This window comes from Mycosarcoma maydis, chromosome 18 (assembly GCF_000328475.2).
Source record: "Mycosarcoma maydis chromosome 18, whole genome shotgun sequence".
Lineage (NCBI taxonomy): Eukaryota > Fungi > Basidiomycota > Ustilaginomycetes > Ustilaginales > Mycosarcoma > Mycosarcoma maydis.
Window position 1 is genome coordinate 408311 of NC_026495.1, and position 19230 is coordinate 427540.

A 19230-nucleotide genomic window follows, 5' to 3' on the forward strand; every position below is an offset into this window, starting at 1 on the left:
ACACTGCACCGATAACAGGGTGGGAGATCGGAGCGCCTTTTGGGGCCCAAGCTGGGTTTGGCACGTGGAGAGCGAATGTAGCCGCGTGATGAGGTGAGTCGTCGTTCCGTGTGAAGCTAGGGCGGTGGTGATGCGCACGCGTAGGCGTACGTTGGTGGGATCAGAGACGCGACAAGGAAGCTTTAAGCTCAGGGACGATGGGTGTGTGTGAGAAGCAATATTGGAATGCGGTGGCGGATCGATCTAGATGAGGTCGAGGCTGTGAGAGAGGCGAAGCAGATGAGAGGGGGAAGGGTGTTGCCACCGTCAAAGCGGGACTGGGACTGGTATACGGAAGGAAGGGCCAAGAAGAGTAGACGAGGTGATCCAGGCGACCGGAAAGTGGGGGAGAGGGGGGAAGTGAAGATGGTGGGATGGATGAAGGTCGAAAACCAAGATGAGAGAGAGAGAGGCAACGCCAAGATGAAAATCTCAGGCTCTCACTCACTGTGACAAGCTATGGGACCATTCGCGATTCGTGGTTCTTTTGCACCCACCGCCGCCTGCCTTGTACGGTTAGTAGGCAGACAGACAGCCAATCAAGCAAGCAATCACGAATCATGCAAAATCGAGGGCAATCACCAACGCACGACGTTGCTGCGTCGCAGCTGCTACTCGTGACTGAACAGCTGGGGGATGCTGGACCCAAGCTAAGCGGGAAAAAAGACGTAAGGTGCTTTCAGGAGGCAGCGCAGGCTATAATCGTGAATAGCTAGCGTCAGGTCATCTGTATCACAGAGTGAGCCGGTGCGGCTTTTGCGAACGTGTAACAGTCACGAGTCACAGTGGTGAGTGTGTGCGCGTGTGTGTTGTGTACTGAAATGCCACACTGTACTGTACTGTATTCGTGATTGTATTGTACTGTGCATTGATACATACATGCGCCGCCATGCAGTGTAACTAGATCCTGAGGTAGCATGGCAAAGTAGAACATTTCAGCCACTTTTCGCTTGGGCTGTTCAAGTTGAATCTCGGAAGCCGAACACAGACACGAAACTGTCACAGGCAACCGTCAACCGTGAACACAGAGGCGATCAGACAAAGAATAACTATCAAATTCAAACACACAGAGAGAAGGGGGAAAAGAAGGGCATGAGTCAAGGCAACGCGAAACAGCCAACCACGAACAGCTCAGTGCACCCCGTTTCTACTCCTGCATCTGCGGCTCCAGCCCAGCCCAGCGTGCAGAACCCGTAGATGTGATTGAAATTCAAGAATAAAAGAAAATTCGCTTGGTTGCTGTACCAAAAAGAAAACCAGAAAGCAAAACCGAAAAAGCGTGTCGAGCTACTGTATGAGCTTCCAGAACCACTTTACAAGTTTTCCCATTTTCACTCTGGTCCTTATTATAAATAAATAAATAGGAATGATACTCGTGACTGGACTGGTGCGACAGCGTTAAACACCAGTCGTGAGTCTCGCAAAGGCCACTCGTGACTTTTTCCGCCATTCATGATTCGTGATTTGTTCCCTGGTTCTTTTGCCACTCGCAATTCACCGCGGATTTGAGATTTGCGATTCACGATTCGTGATATTTCGTGAAATTGTGAATAATGGATTGAATGCGGATCTCCTTGCATACCTTTTCGTTTCTCGCTAATCGTGAATCTCTCAGGTCCGCGCGCTAATGTGAATGTATTACTAAATCGTGAATGGTGAAAATCGTGAATGTGCGTTAAAAGTTAGGCGTAGAGTCAAAGGCGAATCGAATCGGCAGACTCTCACACTCGTGACTGTCACGGCTGACGCACTCTGTCTCCTCGTCCCCTCGTTCCCAATCAAGAAGCCGAATCGCGATTTCTGACAGGTCGTGCTACGCATCAACTGAATCTGTGGTGTTTTCGATATGCTCAGTTGTGAGTGTTCCTGGTGTTCTACACGTCCCTTGCGCCTCGTCAAGGCTCATCTCCGCTTCGATCTTCGCGAAGCACTCATGATTCTGTGTGTCCTCTCCACCCCTAGCAAATCCGCTCGAACGCCATCGCTCTTATCACGTTGCATGTAGGTAGTAACAGCATCAACATGCAATCGTCAACATCGTGTATGCATTACAAAAACCATACAAGGCTTTACCAATCACCATGGCTTGCCTCTTACACCTGAACAAAACCGTCGTGATCCTCGCCGCTCTCTGAACAAACATCGTCGCTGTTGAGCTGTGACCAGTCGCCTGAGCCCTTGGACAAGATGCGTCTGGTCATCATCTCTTCATCGTCATTGCCATTAGGGCTTTGCAACGAGTCCTGTTCATCCTCCTCCCTCTCTTTCTCCTCCTCCTCCTCTTTCTCTGCCGTTCCTCCCTGCTGAGGTGCTGCTCTACCGTTCCACAGTCGGGTTCGTTTCGATGCAGCTCCCGGCAGCGCAGGTATGCGTCCCTGCTGTTCCACCTGCAGCTTCGACAAGTCTTGCGATCGTCGTCCCGCTACAAACGCCAGGAACGGGTCCGCCGCTTTGCCCGTCGTAGCCGTCGTGCCCAATGCGGACCGGCTCGGGCTGTCTGGCGGGCTGTCTGGCGAGCTGTCTGCCGAGCTGTTTTCCTCTCCACCCGATGCAGCCGTCTCAATCCCTCGTTGCGGTGACGAGAGCGTGATGCCATGTTCAGCAGTATCTGATTCTTCCATGCTATGCTCCGCGTGCCCTTCTCCTCTTTCTTCTTCCTTTGACTTTTCGCCTTCATGATCGTCACTATCGCTGTCGTGTTCAATCAGTTCCCCTGAGTCGCTCGAATCGCGGTCCACATTGAGCAGGTGATGCGGCTCCTCTACCAATCCTTCGTCATCCTCAATATCGTCGTCTTCGTCATGATCGCCATAGTCAAAGAATGCTGGCCCGTTGGCCTTGACCCAGTCCGAGCCAAAGTCGAGCTCCATGGTGCGCTTGCCGCCACCAAAGATGTTGGCACGACTTCGTTCCAGGTGCTGAGCCGACTGCGATCGCATCATCATCGCTCCTGACGACCCTGCTTGACCGTGTGAGCCAGAGTCGACTTGCGTTTTCTCGCCTTGTCCATCCTCGGCTGAGCCAGCCCGTCCAAATTGGCTCTGGCTCTGGCTCTGGCTCTGGCTCTGGCTCTGGCTCTGGCTCTGGCTCTGGCTCTGGCTCTGGCTCTGGCTCTCCTCGTCGTCCATCTGGAAGACATCGCCCTCGTCGCCATCAGCGTCGACAAATTGGTTGGCGAATCCGAATCCACCTTCGCCATCTGGCCGATGCGGTCCGCCGTCAGCAGGTCCAAGCACCAGTTTGCGAGGCTCGGCGTCTACTTTGCGCGCACTTGCAGCATACCTGCTAAGCTCTTGGTCCGACAGAATGCCTGTCACCGCTTGGCCAACCTCGTCCGACTCGTCGTGCGCAAGCTTGGCAATGAGCTTGTTAAGCTCCTCAGATCTTGACTGTGGCAGAGCGTACAGCTCGTCCTTGCGGCACATGTGGCCCAAAGTACGCGAGAGCGCGATGCGAACATCCACCACCTTGTCATCGCCCATCTGACTCAGTCGGCCCAGCAGCAGCAGCTCGCAAGACGACCTTTGAACACCCGACTCGACGAGCGCATCAACGCACATCAAGCATGCCATGCGCAGACGGTAACCCGAATTCATGCCCAGGTCACTCACCATGCCCAGAAAGCCGTCCGCGATGACTTGATCGTGCTCGGCAAACGCCTTGTACAGGTGCGGTACGCAGCCAACGCCCGCGTCTCGTACCGCGCTAATTGGATCGGCAAGCGCCAGCTGCATCAAAGACACCAAGTGGCCTTCCTCATCCTCGAGTAGGAACTGCTTGGCCATGTTCGGGATGTGCTGTGCCAATCGTTCTCGCAGACGCCAATCGCGTAACGCTCCCGTGGACCAAAGCGACAGCAACTGCGACAGCGTTCGCTCCGCTTCCATCTGCGGCAAGCACGAGAGAAACACGTCCACGTTGTCAAATATGGCTGTGCGCACTTCCACATCGTCGTCCGTCACAAATCGCGTCGCCGCCGGCAGCAGATCGTCGCGTGTTGCTTCTTGGCCGATCATCTTGGCAATCTCGTGCAGCGAAGCCGCCAGGCTTTTACGCACCTTGGGCTTGTCGCTCCTCGTCAACTCGGCGTGTGCTTGCTTGAGCCTGCTCCACTGGTCTGCGCCTAGCGTCAACATCACAGCTGGCAGGTTGTAAGCTACAACCAGCGGACGTTCTGGATCAAAGTGGTTGACGCGGAAGTTGCTTTCCCAAACACCTGTATCCATCATGGAGCTCTCATTGCCTCCGTAGCCAAAGCTCGCCAGCAGAGAGTCTTGATCATCATGCAGAGAAGAGGGCATGCCCAGATCGGGACTTGCGTCCATCATCATGGCGCTCTCCTCTTCGAACAACGCTTCTGTGCCCTCAGGATCGCTAGTTTTGTCAAACGTGAGCGAGGCGTCGCCTTGCTGCGGTGGACCATCAAATGGCTCTCCTAGGAAGAAGCGCACCAGCTCTTCGGGCACGCCCGCTTCGGTCCCGTGAAACATGTAGATAACTTCACCAATGATCTCGAGCGCTGCCATTCGCAGCTGACGCGAAACATCGTTCACCAGCGCTCGCAGGAAAAGCAGCGTCTGCTCGCGTCGCAATGTTTCTTCGAGCTTTCCAAGCGTCGCAGGGATCGAAAAGCATGCGGCTTGACGCACATGCCAATTGCGGTCGTGAATCGCTTTGGTCAACGCTGGGAGCACCGTGGCCCTTACAGCATCAGCCGTCATGTTGCGCGACAGCGGTCCAAGCGAGCTAGCAACCTCCTTGCGAACATAGAAGGCACCATCATCGATCAGTTTGAGAACCTCGGGAGCGTACCTGTTCAGCAGCGCCTCTTGAGCGATCAGCTCGTCCGCTGCAAGCGCCGCCAGCAAGCTGACCGACGCCATACGGCCTACAGCCGATTCCTCGTCCTCATCAATCTGCACGTCGCCGGCTGTTTCATCGCTCCGTTGGTCAAACATGTTTCCGTCCTGACCCCAGGCATTGATCTCTGACAGACCATCCTCTTCGTCCATGGCATCGTTCGAGTTGGTGTGCGCTTCCGACCAGGCGTCAGGCTCCACCGTGGCTTTGGCTCCGTCTAGTTCAGGGTCCGCATGGTCCTCTTCCATGGCCTCAGCTGAGCCTTGAGAAGTGTGCGATTCGGCCTCGGTCTCGGTCTCGGTCTCGGTCTTGATCGATTCGGTTGGAGCGGTATGCTCGTCTTCGGTACCTTGGTCGTGATCGGCGATATTGCGAGCGTGGTTGTGGATCTGAGCAAGCGCAAGCGCTACGTTGATCAGCAGCTCGTTCTTGACAGCGGCCCTAGCGTGGTCATCAAAGTGATACTGCTCGTGCGGTACAGGCTGTCCATCTCGGCCAGAAGCGTGGGTGATGTAGCTCTCCAGATCCTGTTCCTGTTGTCTGACTAATACCTCCTGCTGAGACTTGTCGGCGAGCTCTTCCTTGGACAGCTCCAGGTCGCGACGGTCTAGGCGGTAAAAGAGATGGACTAGAGATTGTTGTGTGGCCCCAGCGATGACGGTGTTTTGATTGAGCAGCAAAGCGCACAGCAGCGTGGTAAACGCTGTGAGACTGATTTTGGGGCGTGATGCCGTTTCAGGCTGGTCGTCATCTGCGTGCTGTACCTCGTTGGACTCGTCGGCGAGCTCGGCGATAGGGCAGTTTCGGAAGAAGTACCACATGACTCGGCCGACCTCTGGCGCAAAAGCTGCGCAGACGTCGGGCTCATCGGTGGCCAGGCCGTTGAGCAAGGGAATAATGTACTCGACAGCATCGTTGAGCTCCACCTCTCTAATCCAGTCAGGCAACGACTGCGACACAAGCACCCTGTGATAGGCCATGTCGCTCTTGGCAAACAGAAAGATGCGCTCGAGCGTGTTGAGGCCCTCTTCGGCAATCTCGGGGGCATCTCCGTACCCTTGCTCATCTTCTTCGTCGTCATCTTCGTCTTGATCCTGATCGACGCAAATGACACTTTCGTCCATGCTCGTGTCGAGAGGTTGTGTCAAGCCAGCATCGAGACCCAGCGCGGATGGCATCATAGCATCCGAGATCTGTGCATCGCCAGAGATGCCCAACTGGTGTTGCATATCCTGATGACTGGGCTCATCGCGGAAGAAATTGAGCATGGCAGTGCTCGCCGATCCCTTGTGTGCAGCAAGGGCACGTGCCGAGGTTTCGGCCTGAGCGAGCGGATCAAGTGGATTTCGTGGATGGTCGATGATGGCAATTGGAGGCGGAACCACGCCGGATCGGGTGAGACTGGGTCGCTTGGGAAGCGACGGCCGTTCGGGTGCAGTAGCAGCCCCGCTGTTGCTGTTTTGGCTGCGGCTAGACCAAGATGGACCGCTGACCTGATCTTGCGACTCACTGGAACACTCGTCGACACTAACCTCGCGTCCAGATGCCAGACGAGACGGTTCCGGATCATCGTCTTCGTCGATGTCATCGACTGCATCGACACTATCTTCGTCTCCATACTCTGAGCCGTCGTGGTCTTCATCGTTGGTGCCGACACTTTCTCTTTCCGAGTTGGATCCATCCTCTTCGGAGCCAACATCGTCGGGGTCGTCGCTCAGCTCATAGCCAGAACGTGGTGGCATGGCTATGAAGCTGCGTGTCTTGGGAGGGCTTTCGCTGAGACCCATGTTGGCTGCGTTGTGTGTTGATGCTGACGGTCCGGACAACTCGAGGAAAGGAGAGCGCGGCGAAGTAGGCGAGATCTTTGGCGAAGGCGTTCGCGCTGGCAATGGCAATGGCAACGGCAGTACTTGAGGAATGTGTACAATACCGCCGAGACGCTGCTTCTTCGGATCTGCCACGAAAGCGGCCGAGGGCGATTCGGCGAGTTCTGGAAGCCACGAGGAACCGGTGCTGCTTGTGCGATGCGATACAAGCGCGGTAGCAGCATCCACATGCGGGCTCGCCTCTGTCGCCGGCGAGAGCACTTTGCTCGCTGGGCTCTGATTGGAAAGCGCTGAGGTGGCAGTCGACGCTCTGGCAGAATCTGCAGGCGTGCCAAGTGCCGAGGACGGTGTAAAGCCAATCTTGATGATGGGCTCGCTCGTGGCCGTCTCGAGACTTCTACGTGAGCCTCTGGAAGTTTCGTGGGTATCGCGCGTACCGCTCGGGCTCACGCGCAAGATAGGAGAAGATGAAGAGCCTCTCAGCTCGTGTGGTCGACGCGCTTTGGGTCGTCCGAGCACTGTGGAGATGCCAGCGGGAGAGCACGAGTCGAGCGAGGTGGAAGGAGATCGTGAAAGATTGATCGAGTCGTATAATCCGGACGGTGATCCACGGCCGGGTGAACCAGCGACGGGCGAAATCGATCCGATCCTGCGCAACTGATCAGCACGGTCGGGAGTTGAGGACCTCGGCCAAACAGAATCCCAGCTGTGCTGTGCATCCAGGTTGACAGGAACGGTAGGCGGCGAGGTGGATGGCAAGAATATGGGCGAGGGTGCTCGGAATGGAGCCGTTGCTAGATCCGCGCTAGCACGACGTGCATGTGCAAGACCAGCATGCGCCGACATGGTAGATTGGAGGCGCGGGGAGATGGGTGTACCCGAGAAGGTGCGGACGGGAGAAGAGGTGCGACCGCCCTCGGGCAAATGGTGGGAGTTTCCATTGGGATGATGTCGATCCGCATTGCGAGCGTTGAGGCGCCGCAGGTCGGATGTGAAAGCTGTTTCAGGAGAGGCACTACCCGTGCTGCTGTTGCTACTGGCATTCGAGCCGGCGCTGACTTTTCGTGTTGACGGAGGAAGGATGGGAGAAGTAGAAGCGGCTAGATGGCTATTGGAAGCTGTCTTCGACCGTGATGCCGTGAGGGCCGAGGAATGGTCATATGATCCGTTGACTAGGCGCGATGGATCCCACGAGTTGGAAGACGTAGCATAGACCGAGTCGGACAAGGTAATTTGTGCGTCTGTGTTTCCTCGCTCACCTCCGACCAAATCAGGGAAAGCCCCTGATCGATCGCCAGAAAAGGACGGAGAGTGCGATGGGCCGAAGCCTAAGATGGGACTGGTGCGATCTTTTGTGTCGATCGAATGGTTGCGATTGTGATGGTGATGTCTGCCTCGGGCTATCGAGCCCATAGGTCGAGAGGGAGGCTGATCGAGTCTTGGAGACAGGCTGAAGTTGGCGTTGATGCCATCTTCCGAGACCTTGACCTCTAGCTCCTTGGGACGATCCTCCGTCATGGTCGACCGTGTCAAGCCGCCAAATGAGTCGCTCGAGTGTGGCGAGGCGTCGCAGTCGATGTTGTTCAGGACGTGTGCTTGCCGAAAGGTCACCGAAGCAAAGCAAAGCAAAGCGACAACAGTTGACTCTACAGATCAAATCGAGGTTGGAAGTTGCTACTTTTTTGGGGGGGAAGCGCGAGAAGGTCGTTGTGACGGTGGTGGCGTTTACGACCGCGTCATGATGCTTTGCTAATGAAGTGGGACGTTGTGAGGTTGAAATGGTGGTGGCGTTACGGCGAAACGATGCCTTGTTCGTAGTTGATTACGTCGAGCTGGTGTTTGAAAACCAAGACGCTTTTGCAGGTCAATCTTTGCTACAGACGATCAGGGCGACCGATCAAGGATGTCGATGGTCGAAGCAGAACAGGAGGTGCTGCGCCAAGCCCAACGCTCGCTCGCGCTTTTTGTAGTGAGATCGATGTAGATAAAAAAGATGAGGGTGATGGGCGAGAGGTTGCTTGCAGATCCGCGCTTCGGTGGTGATCTCGACAACCGTGCCGGCTCGAGACGCTTGTTTGACCCCGCTTTGGAACGGGTTGATCAGGATCTTGGGCTCTGACTGCGATGTTCAACAGTGAAGAGAACCGGTATCACAGAGGGAATAAAGCAGAAAAAAGAGAAAGAAAAAGGAAAAGAAAAAGAAAAAAATTGCGTTCACTCACTCGTGACTGTTTGTCTCCAATCGTGAATCGGACAGCTGAAAATAAAAATAAAAACAACACTCAGACTCACGACTCGTGACTGAGCCGAACATGCACGACGAAAATCTTGAACCGGAGCAGATGCGAATCTCACATCCCAAGTCACGCCCCACGGCCCGTCCTTTCGAATCGTGAATCGTGAATGAGCAGCACTCACAGACTCGTGACTGTTCACAATTCACGCTTCGTGATTTACGATTCGTGATTTGCTGAGTCAGTCTTGAGTGACGTGAGTGACAGGGCAAGAAACAGGCTTCAAATCCAGCAGCTGTGAGCGTCGTTGCGAACACGGAACACCTACCTGGTCAATAACGAATCGTGAATCAGTCGATGCACTCAAAGCGGCGACCGAGAGTGGCAAAGCCACCCACCACCGATCACGATAAGCACGCAGATTCACGATTCTCTCTTCTCTCGTTTCACGCCTTGTTGGCAGTGCGACTAGGTTGGTTGAATTCCATGTTCGGTCCATGACTTCAGCGCTGAGTCATGACCGGGGCCGGTACCACAGGTCTCGAGCTTGAGACATGCAAAACTCGAGCTCGAATCGCGTGCCAGTCGGCTTGGGCGTACTCAATTCAGTGGCGTGTTTCCGAAGCGTCTCCGGTCATCGGAAACACTTGCGAGGGTTGCGTGAACAAACCTCATCGTGTTTCGACAGCAATCGAGACTGGCTGCGTGATGCGCATTGCCCAAGCTAAACCTACCGTCCTTGATGCTCGTCTCTGATGTTCTCCTCTTATGAATTTCAGTAACAAGGCCGAGGCTCGGCGTAGCAGACGTAGGATTACAAACAAAAGCGAACAGGGATATGCGAGGACGAAGAAATAGGGTCGAGGCGTCCAAGGCCGTATAGATGATCGGACAAAGAGGAAAGACGGGAACGAGCAAATGAGGCCATGTGTTGGTGGAACCGTAATCTTGGGCAAGTGCAGGCGCTGAACGAGCTAGCCATGTTGGAACAGCCGATTGAGCCTAGACATTCGTGTTGGTAGCCAAGGGCCAATCTCTGTCAAGCAAAAACCATGAGATCGATCTTGTGGCAGGGCCCCAGAGTTGAGAGCAATTCGTGATTGTTACGCGAGCGATCGTAGAGAGAACAATGTTCAGCACACTGGTACAAATTTCGGCTTGACATGTCAAAGCTGTCCGAAAGTGTTCTCGCCTGAGTACGAGACATAAAGGAAACCATCCTCGTCCTTGTGCTCTTCGTAAATGGCGCTCATCAATGCCGCTGTAGCCGGAAGCACCTCGTCCACAAAGATAAAGATGGCCTTCTCGGGAGCCAGTTTGATACGCTTGCGGATCACATAGACAAATTGGCCCACAGTGAGATCCGAGGGCACGAGGTACTTTTTCTTGTCGATCGTTGGGATGTCGGTGCGGTCAGCCTTTTCGCAGATGACAGGGATGCGGTCCGGGTACTTCTGACGGATCCTCTCGGCCTCAGCCTTGCGCTTCTCAAAAGAGTGCTCGTTCTTGAATGCGGAACGCATCGTGGCGCTATAAGACTCGAAACGTTACGGTAGATGAGCTTATCAGTAGGTGGATGGACGGACCGAGAAGACGGCTCGCGCTATCAAGCAAAGGAAACAAGCCCCCTTTGTTGCTGAAAGCAGGATGCAGCACGTAACAGAGCACCCTGATGGGATTGGATGAGATCGAGCGAGGACTTCGATCTGTTTTGGAATGTAACGACTAAGCAGGTGCAGGTGGGATCGTGAATGTGGCCAGAATAGGGAGCGAGGCCACAGCTGCTAGAGCTCTCGGACTTGCAAGCTGTGTCGCTCTTTAAGCCGATGGGTTGTTTGTTACAAAGAGAGGCCCGATAGGGACTAACTTATAGGTAGAAAACCGGTGACAATGGTGATGGCAATGGTGATCAGGTAGGATGGGATGGCAACAGACGCAAGCCTTGTGGAGGGTTGAATGTGGCCATCTGCCCTTTGCAAGTCACAAGTGGTGTGAGACAACACGCGCGCTGCGCTGCGCATTCAATCTAGTGCGCCTACTCAGCAAGCTGAGCTAGAGCCGAGTCCAATCACGAATCCTGCGATTCACGGACCAACACAGGAGGACCCTTTATTCACATATTATAATCGTGAATAACTTATTCACCATTCACCACTCACCACTCACCACTCACCATTCACGATTATCGAGGAAAAAGAAATACTCACACTCACGACTGTTAACAAAAAATCGTGAATCACGAATGGCTGCACCCTGTTCGCTGGTGTTAGCGAGTTGACGCGTGATTCGTGATTTCAAATGTTGCTTTCGTGCGTAGCTTTCGCAGGTGTGAGGGGGCATTCGTCATTCGTGGTTCGTGATTCACGATTTCTGTAGCCTCACGTCGCACGCCGCATGCCGAAATAACTTGAATGTGAGATCGTCAGATCCACTCGGACTCGTGACTGTGACTTGTGGCATGCCGTCAGCTCACGCCTTACCCTCACAGCCTCGTGCTTCGTGCCTCAAGCCCACGCCTCCGTGCTTTTTCATCTTGGCTGTTACGTCGACAAAGCACGCCTGTTGAAACTCACGACTCAGTGACACTCACTCGCGCTTTGGAAGAAATTGCGACGCGCTTCCACTTTTCTGCTGTTCTCGCAACCATCGAAACAACGACAGAGGGACCGCGCTGCAGCTGAGCTGCTCGACTCGACTCAGCTCCTTGATCTCTTGGTCCTTTCCTCACGGTCACTACAAACCAGCTCGATTAGCTGTCTACATCTCGCTCGAAAAAGGCACGCTACAAGAAGATAGCGCAGTCCCGACCGCCGCACTGCCAGACACATCCAGCACAGAGGCTAACCTCATCTGTGACTGGCACTTACGTCCGTAGCCAACTCTTCGACTCGTACCGGGCGCCAACCGCTGCACAGTCGGCCAGCTATACGTCGTCATGTCGGAACAGATCCAGATCGACACTGGTGCTTTCCAGCGACGGGTCAACAAGCTCCTCTCTTGCTGGAAGGATAGCAGTGCAGATTTCGAGCAGCTCAACCAGGTCGACTCGCTCCTCGTTGTCATGGGCGGACAGAATGACGACCTTATCTACTCGAAGACCACCGCCATTCACTCGTGGCTGCTAGGGTACGAATTCCCTTCTACTGTCATCCTCTTTACCAAAGACTCTGTCACCTTTGTCACCAGCGCCTCCAAGGCCGTTCATCTTGAGCCGCTCAAACGGAGCTCTACCGGCTTCAACCTTGAAATCCTGAAGCGGTCCAAGGACGAAGCGAGCAACCGTGCGCTTTGGGACGACCTCGTTTCTCGCATCGATGCGCAAGGTTCCAAGGTGGGCTGCCTCCCCAAAGACAAGCCTATCGGCAAATTCGCCGACGAGTGGCAGTCTGTCTTTGAAAAAGCCCAGAGCTCCAAGGACTTCAAAATGATCGACGTGAGCGCTTCTCTCAGCGCAGTCTGGGCCACTAAGGATGACGATGAGATCAAGGCCATCCGTTACGCCTCAAAGATGAGCTCTGCTGTCATGTCCGGATACTTTGAAAACGAAATGTCCACCATCCTCGACGAGGGCAAAAAGGTTACGCACGAGCAGCTCTCGGAGCGCATCGAGGGAAAGCTCGATGACACCAAACTGTGGAAAAGGGTCAAAGGCCTCGAAGGTGCCGATCTCTCGCTTGCAGACTGGTGCTACACGCCTATCGTCCAGTCGGGCGGCGAGTACGACCTCAAGACATCCGCTGTTTCATCCACAAAACGTCTGCAAGGTGCAGATGGCAACGGCGGTGTTGTTATTGCCAGCATGGGCATCAAGTACCGCAACTACTGCTCCAACATTGGCAGAACTTACCTCATCGACCCACACAACAGTCAGCAAAAGATGTATGCATTCCTACACGAGATTCAGACCCAACTCGCTGACAAACATCTGCGCGCCGGTGCGACATGCAAAGAGATCTACAGCAAAGCGGTCGAGATTGTGCGTGCCAAGGACGAAAAGCTCGTGGCCTCGTTTGTCAAGAACGTTGGTTTCGGCATCGGCCTCGAATTCCGCGACAGCGCCTATGTGCTTTCCGCCAAGAACAACCGCGCACTCCAGCGCGACATGGTCGTCAACCTCTCGGTGGGCTTCCAGGATCTCGACGACCCCAACCACAAGGGCGAGGTCTACTCGCTCCTCTTGATCGATACGCTCCGCATCAACGACAACGCTCCTGCCACCTTCCTCACCGACCGCGTACGTGGCACCAACGACATGTCGTTCTTCTTCAAGGACGACGAGGAGGAAGAGGAGGAGGAGGAGCGCAGGAGCCCCGCTAAACCAGACGGCAAGGTGACGCCTGGTGGAAAAGTGCTTCGAAACAAAAATCGAGGCGCCGCACACGACGACACGGCAGCTGAAAAGATGAAGCTGCACCAAAAGGAACTTGCCAAGCAGAAACAGGAAGACGGCCTGGCACGCTTTGCTGGCGAAGACGGCGAAGGCAACGCCTCGAACGAAAAAGTGTTCAAAAAGTTTGAGAGCTACAAGCGCGAAAATCTGCTTCCGACCAAGGTGGCTGATCTCAAAATCATGGTCGACCACCGAGCGCAGTCGATCATCCTGCCCATCTACGGCTACGCAGTGCCCTTTCACATCAACACGCTGAAGAACGTCAGCAAGAGCGACGAGGGTGAATACACGTATCTGCGTCTCAACTTTGTCACGCCCGGTCAGATCGCAGGCAAGAAGGAGGATGTGCCTTTTGACGACCCGGACGCCACGTTTGTGCGCAGCATGAGCTACCGCTCCTCCGACTCGTCGCGCTTCACGGAGCTTTTCCGCGAGATCACGGAATTGCGAAAGTCGGCGACCAAGCGCGAAGCAGAAGAGAAGGAGCTCGCGGATGTGGTCGAGCAGGACAAGCTTATCCTCACCAAGTCAAGGGCGTATACGCTGCCTGAAGTGTTCCCTCGGCCCGCCATGGAGGGCAAGCGCGTACCCGGGGATCTGACCATCCACCAGAATGGTCTGCGCTTCTCGTCGCCGCTTCGACCGGACCAAAAGATCGACTTGCTGTTCTCGAATATGAAGCATCTCTTTTTTCAGCCATGTGACAAGGAGTTGATCGTCATTGTCCACATCCACCTCAAATCGCCCATCATGATCGGCAAGCGAAAGGCCAAGGACATTCAATTCTACCGCGAGGCTTCGGACGTGCAGTTTGACGAGACTGGCAACCGCAAACGCAAGTACCGGTCCGGTGACGAGGACGAGATTGAGCTCGAGCAGGAGGAGCGTAGGCGCAGGTCGCAGCTCAACAAGGAGTTCAAGGTGTTTGCCGAGCGCATCGCCGAGGCGTCCGAGGGTCGTGTCAGCGTCGACGTGCCATACCGTGAGCTCGGGTTCAACGGTGTGCCCTTCCGGACCAACGTACTTTTGCAGCCTACTACCGACTGCTTGGTGCATCTCACCGATCCGCCTTTCCTCGTCATCACACTGACGGATGTCGAGATCGTGCACTTGGAACGTGTCCAGTTCGGTCTCCAGTCGTTCGACATGGTCTTTGTGTTTTCCGACTTTTCACGTGCGCCCATGCACGTCACTTCGATTCCCACAACGTCGTTGGACGATGTCAAGCAGTGGCTCGACTCGGTCGACATCTGCGTTACCGAAGGTGCAGTCAACTTGAACTGGGGTGCTATCATGAAGACGGTCAACGAGGATCCGTACGACTTTTTCGCTGAGGGTGGCTGGGGCTTCCTGCAGTCTGGATCTGATGATGGTGGTTCCTCCGAGAGCGAGTCGGGTTCCGAGTTTGGCAGTGAGATGGATGATGGACAGGAGGAGACGGACGAAGACTCGGATTCCGGAAGCGACTTTGGCGACTCGGCTGAGGACGAGAGCGGATCGGAAGGGTTCGAAGATGAGAGCGAAGAGGGAGAGGATTGGGACGAGCTGGAGAGGAAGGCGGCACGTGCCGACGAAAAGAAGCGCAGACAGCAGGGCGGTTCGGATGACGACGAGGATTCAGGCAAGAAGGGTAAGCGTCGTTGAAACCTAAACGTCCAAGTGTATGGCTGAATCGGATCCAGCAATTCATTCTGAGTAACTTTTCCATCGATACATGCTTTACCTGTGAGCTCAAATCACGAACCAAGGCGACGCAAGCGCATGCGTCTGGTTGTGCTCACATTCGCGAGTGTGGAGTCAAGCACGAAGTTGTAGCTGGGGTATCCTTTGTTACTCTGGTCTTGAGTTTAATGATGTAAGAATTATCCCTCGTCCTCTGTCAACTCGCTCAGATCCGATTCGTCTTGGTCTACATCGCTTCTCTCACGAATCTCTTGCGTCCTCGCCGCGTCGTCGTCGTCGTCGTCGTCGTCGTCGTCGTACCCTTCCAACTGTACCTCGTCCGGAAACCAACCAAATGCAGCCATGCTGACTCTAAACTTTGCATTTGGATTGGCGTGTCCAAAATCAATCGTGACGCCTTCGCCTCTGCCGTTGATTACGGTGACGCCTTCGTTTTGCAGGCATTGAGCCTGCCTAGCTGCAGCATGGCCGCCGTCGCCACGATCAGCGATGGCTCCGGAAGAAGAGATGACTCGATGCCATGGTACGGTGGGATCCTGGAGGAATTTCAGCGCCGAACCCACCAAGCGAGAGTGGGAAGGGTGGCCAGCGAGGCGCGCAATGTGGCCATAGGATGTCACTCGACCGTAAGGAATGAGGCGAGTGATGTCGTAGACCTTGGCTGTGGGTAGAAGAAGGAAAGAGCGCAACAGACTGAGGGAAAGCGTGTAAGCGCGCTGAGAGTGGGCGCTCGAGTGGCATGGCTTGAACAACGTACCGTGGAAGATCTCAGGATTCACTTGGCGCATTCTGTGCTGTCCTGCCTGATGTACGCAACGCTCAATGCACTAGCTGGTCTTGGATGCGTTTGCAATCACGAATGTGTTACTGTACGACCAAGAAGCACGAAGCAAGGGTCCTGATGGAAGATCGTGCTTCACGATTTCAGGGTTTTGTCGGCAATCCGATTGGCATGTCCAATCACGAATGCACCCAAACGCGTCGCAGTCTCGAGTCACAGTCGTGAGTGTGTGGTGGAACCCCGCGCGGATGTTTGTTCTTCCTTGATATCCGTGTAATCGTGAATCGTGAATCGTGAATCGTGAATGCAAACAGCCAGCGGTGATGGCCGAGGAAGCACTTGGGTTGCCTCCGTGATTGACGATTGTCGGCGTTTCTTGCACGACGACCGCCAACACCATCTGGTTCTCTTTTCTCGCTGCATTCGTCCTCTTTTGCTGCTTCGCAATGCTATCCTCGGCGCTTGTCCCGCTAGCCAGCGTCAATGCACGCCTCGCTCAACCCGTGCACGCGACGCTGTATCCTTTCGCGCTCGCTACCACCCTGCACGCGCTTCGCGTCGCGATCGCTTACCGCGCGATTTGCTCGGCGTTCCGTGCTCGACGTCGAGCCGAAGCCAAGCACTCGGCCGCCGATCTGTACGTCTCGCCACTGCGCGATGCAGCCGGCTTCCTCGTCATGGCCTGGGGCGGGGGTTTCATCTCGAATTACGTGCTCTGCCAGATCCCTGCGCAACTCGTCAGCGTCTCGCCTTGGATCAACTACCTGTCCGTATACGCTCTCACTTCGCTGCTCATCTCGATCGTCGGGTCCGGTCCAAGTGCCAAATTGCTCGATCTCTGGCTACCCGTGTTGGACGGAGCGACGCGAACAGCTGCTACATACGGCGGAATTCAGATGGTCTTGAACCACGCCAATCCTGCGGCGCGAAACAGCCTGTTGCTCCAGCTCATCATCGGCACCATTTCGGCTTGCGGTGGAGGAATCAGTGCGTTCACGCTCAACGTGTTCGATCCGTTGGGTTGGAGTGTGAGCACGCCTCCGTTTTTGAAGGCCAAGAGTCTGGTCGAATTCACCGATATTCTAGCACCGGCTTTGGCAAGTGCCGTGTATGGTGTACTGACGCTCAGCCATCCAGGCTACGGATCGGTGCTGAGCCTGGTCCATGGCGAAACAAAGGGTCTGTTGAGTCAGGAAGGCGGCAAAGCGGTCATTTCGTTGGTAATCGGGACGTGTTTCTTTTTCAGGGCGGTTTGGTTGCATGTCGTGTTGCCAGCCACCAGCAAGCAGGCACAGCCGACCACGCCTCGTCCTATTGCGAGCAACAAGGCGGTCCGAAATGTTGCTGCTAGGAACACTTAGTGCATCTGGTACAGCACCGCGTAGCGGCTACTACTTGAACCTAAACAATCCGCACACGCTCAGCAGACAGGATGGGATACGAGATCATGTATTGTATTCGACCCGTACAGGATGCGATTCCGGGTGAAAAATGCATGTGAACATGCGAATCCGTATAAGTTATAAGTCATTCTGGCGTGCTGTACTTTTGGCAAGGTTTGTGTATGTCTATGAATGAAACCGAAGCTTGTACTTGTGCATGTGTGTCTATGCTTTCGACTTGTCCTCGCCCTCGGCGATGACTTTTTCCAGGATCGAATTCACCTGATCTGTGAGCTGGTTGCCGAGAGCATGGCCGGCCTGTGTGAATTGGTGAAACTCGGCGTTGGAGAGTTTTTCCTTCAAAAAGAACGAGTTCCTCGGGTCCACCAAGTAGTCGATATCGCCGGTCAAGATGCAGATCTTGGGGACGTCTGTATTGATCTTGGCCAAGTCGGTATCAGCGACGAAATGCGAAAGAGCGGCTTTCATCTGGCTCACCGCACCGTGGAGTGACTGTCTGGTGGTAAACTGGAAGCGCCATTTGAACATTTCGTAGAGCACCTCCTGGTGGGTTCGGCCTTGAGGATCGTTGGGGGAAGTCTGGCTGAGCCAGGTGGAAGGGAAGAGGGTGGTGATGAGACGGTTCAGTCGATACTCTTCGCTGTCGAAGCCTAAAACCCTGCCTCCCAGGACGCGCGCGAGCGAGGTCAAGCCGTACGTAGGCGTTCGATACCTCCTCCCCGCAGTAGTCGAGATGAGCGTCAACGACGAAATCACCTCAGGCTTCTGCTTGGCCATCTCCAAGGCAATCATTCCACCCATAGAAACGCCTGCCACGTGTACGCTCCTCTGGTGTTGCTCCCCATCTTTGATCCATCCAACATGCTTCAATAGCTCAAACGCATCCTGCGCCATTTCAGACGTCTTGTACCATCCAGTAGGAGTCTCGGAATTGCTAACGCCCCGATTGTCGAAGACGAGACACGAGTATCGTGGATCCTTGGAAAGATGTTCCACCTGCGGTAACCAGCCAAAGCATGAGTTGTTAAGACCCATGACGAAAACAACTTTGATCGCGCCGGTGCCGTGCACCTCGTAGTACAGCTTGAAGCCATCCAGTGGGCCAGACTTGGTGAGAGAGGCTCGACCGACGCCGATGACGGCTCGACCCTTTTCGTGCACAGTGGCTGGGTTGAAGACGGTGGGAAAGTATTCGTTGCCGGCGGCGGCCTTGTCAGAGTCAAGAGAAGTCTGAGTTGCACCATTGTAGGCTGCGCCCAGGGGCAGCAGAGCTTCCGTGGCCATGATTGTGGTTCGCAGAGGTGTGATAGTTGAGTCGAGGTATGTGAGCTCAGAAGGGAACTGTGACGCTTCTAGAGGTGTCGGAGCCAAGGAAAAGGTTGCGATGGAAGAAGCGGTAGCGAAAGTGTGTCCGGATCTCGAGGTCCGAAAGCGGAGTGACAAGTAGAGTGGTGATGGAGGCTGTGGTGGTACCCGTTGCAGCAGAGCACGATCACGGATGGAGCCAGGTGAATGCGGTGGTGCCGTGTGCAAGGCTCGCTTTTCACACGCTCACTCCACTCCACATTCGTGATAAGTTACACAATTCGTGATTTGACTTGTCGGCCCGCATACGCCGAAAGCGCGCGTCCCTGCAAAATCAGCTTGGAATCCCAAGTCGTGAGTGGCATTCACGACTATGTGTCTGTTTTCAGCTACATATTTGTGTCCTTCTTTGTTGTCTTCATTTTCCTTTTTTTTTTTTCTCTGAGAATTCTTTTCTTTCCTGACTTTGCTGGCGCGTGATCTGATAAATACACGAATCGGGCACTGTGAACACCCAGGCTGGCAACGCGATCGACGTCAATAGGCTTGACGGTGATCTGCCAGGCGATCGATCCACACACTTGTGCATGAGCACAGGTCATCGATTTTGAGCTGTGCAAGCACAGACGACGGCAAGTGCCAAAGGTGGATTGTATAGTTTATAGTAATACAAGTACAATACAGTACAAGCAATGGCTGTCGTGGAGCC

At 54.7% G+C, this 19230-nt stretch overlaps 6 protein-coding genes across 6 annotated transcripts; 2 read left to right on the forward strand and 4 right to left on the reverse strand.

Moving 5' to 3' along the window:
- Positions 1-2132: 2132 nt before the first annotated feature.
- UMAG_12307 (uncharacterized protein) lies at positions 2133-8243 on the reverse strand (the record flags this gene model as incomplete). Its single annotated transcript, XM_011393666.1, has 1 exon — positions 2133-8243. The coding sequence occupies one exon, from the start codon at positions 8241-8243 to the stop codon at positions 2133-2135; it is 6111 nt and encodes a 2036-aa protein (XP_011391968.1).
- A 1882-nt stretch (positions 8244-10125) lies between these two features.
- UMAG_05567 (putative ubiquitin-like protein ATG8) lies at positions 10126-10482 on the reverse strand (the record flags this gene model as incomplete). The annotated part of the gene is made up of 1 exon (XM_011393571.1): positions 10126-10482. One exon carries the CDS (start codon positions 10480-10482, stop codon positions 10126-10128), a length of 357 nt encoding a protein of 118 aa, XP_011391873.1.
- A 1412-nt stretch (positions 10483-11894) lies between these two features.
- Positions 11895-14993, forward strand: UMAG_05568 (putative general chromatin factor; the record flags this gene model as incomplete). Its single annotated transcript, XM_011393572.1, has 1 exon — positions 11895-14993. One exon carries the CDS (start codon positions 11895-11897, stop codon positions 14991-14993), a length of 3099 nt encoding a protein of 1032 aa, XP_011391874.1.
- Positions 14994-15211: 218 nt separating this feature from the next.
- Positions 15212-15820, reverse strand: UMAG_05569 (uncharacterized protein; the record flags this gene model as incomplete). Its single annotated transcript, XM_011393573.1, has 2 exons — positions 15212-15693; positions 15790-15820. 2 exons carry the CDS (start codon positions 15818-15820, stop codon positions 15212-15214), a joined length of 513 nt encoding a protein of 170 aa, XP_011391875.1.
- A 439-nt stretch (positions 15821-16259) lies between these two features.
- UMAG_05570 (uncharacterized protein) lies at positions 16260-17174 on the forward strand (the record flags this gene model as incomplete). Its single annotated transcript, XM_011393574.1, has 1 exon — positions 16260-17174. The coding sequence occupies one exon, from the start codon at positions 16260-16262 to the stop codon at positions 17172-17174; it is 915 nt and encodes a 304-aa protein (XP_011391876.1).
- A 246-nt stretch (positions 17175-17420) lies between these two features.
- UMAG_05571 (uncharacterized protein) lies at positions 17421-18500 on the reverse strand (the record flags this gene model as incomplete). The annotated part of the gene is made up of 1 exon (XM_011393575.1): positions 17421-18500. One exon carries the CDS (start codon positions 18498-18500, stop codon positions 17421-17423), a length of 1080 nt encoding a protein of 359 aa, XP_011391877.1.
- Positions 18501-19230: the final 730 nt, after the last annotated feature.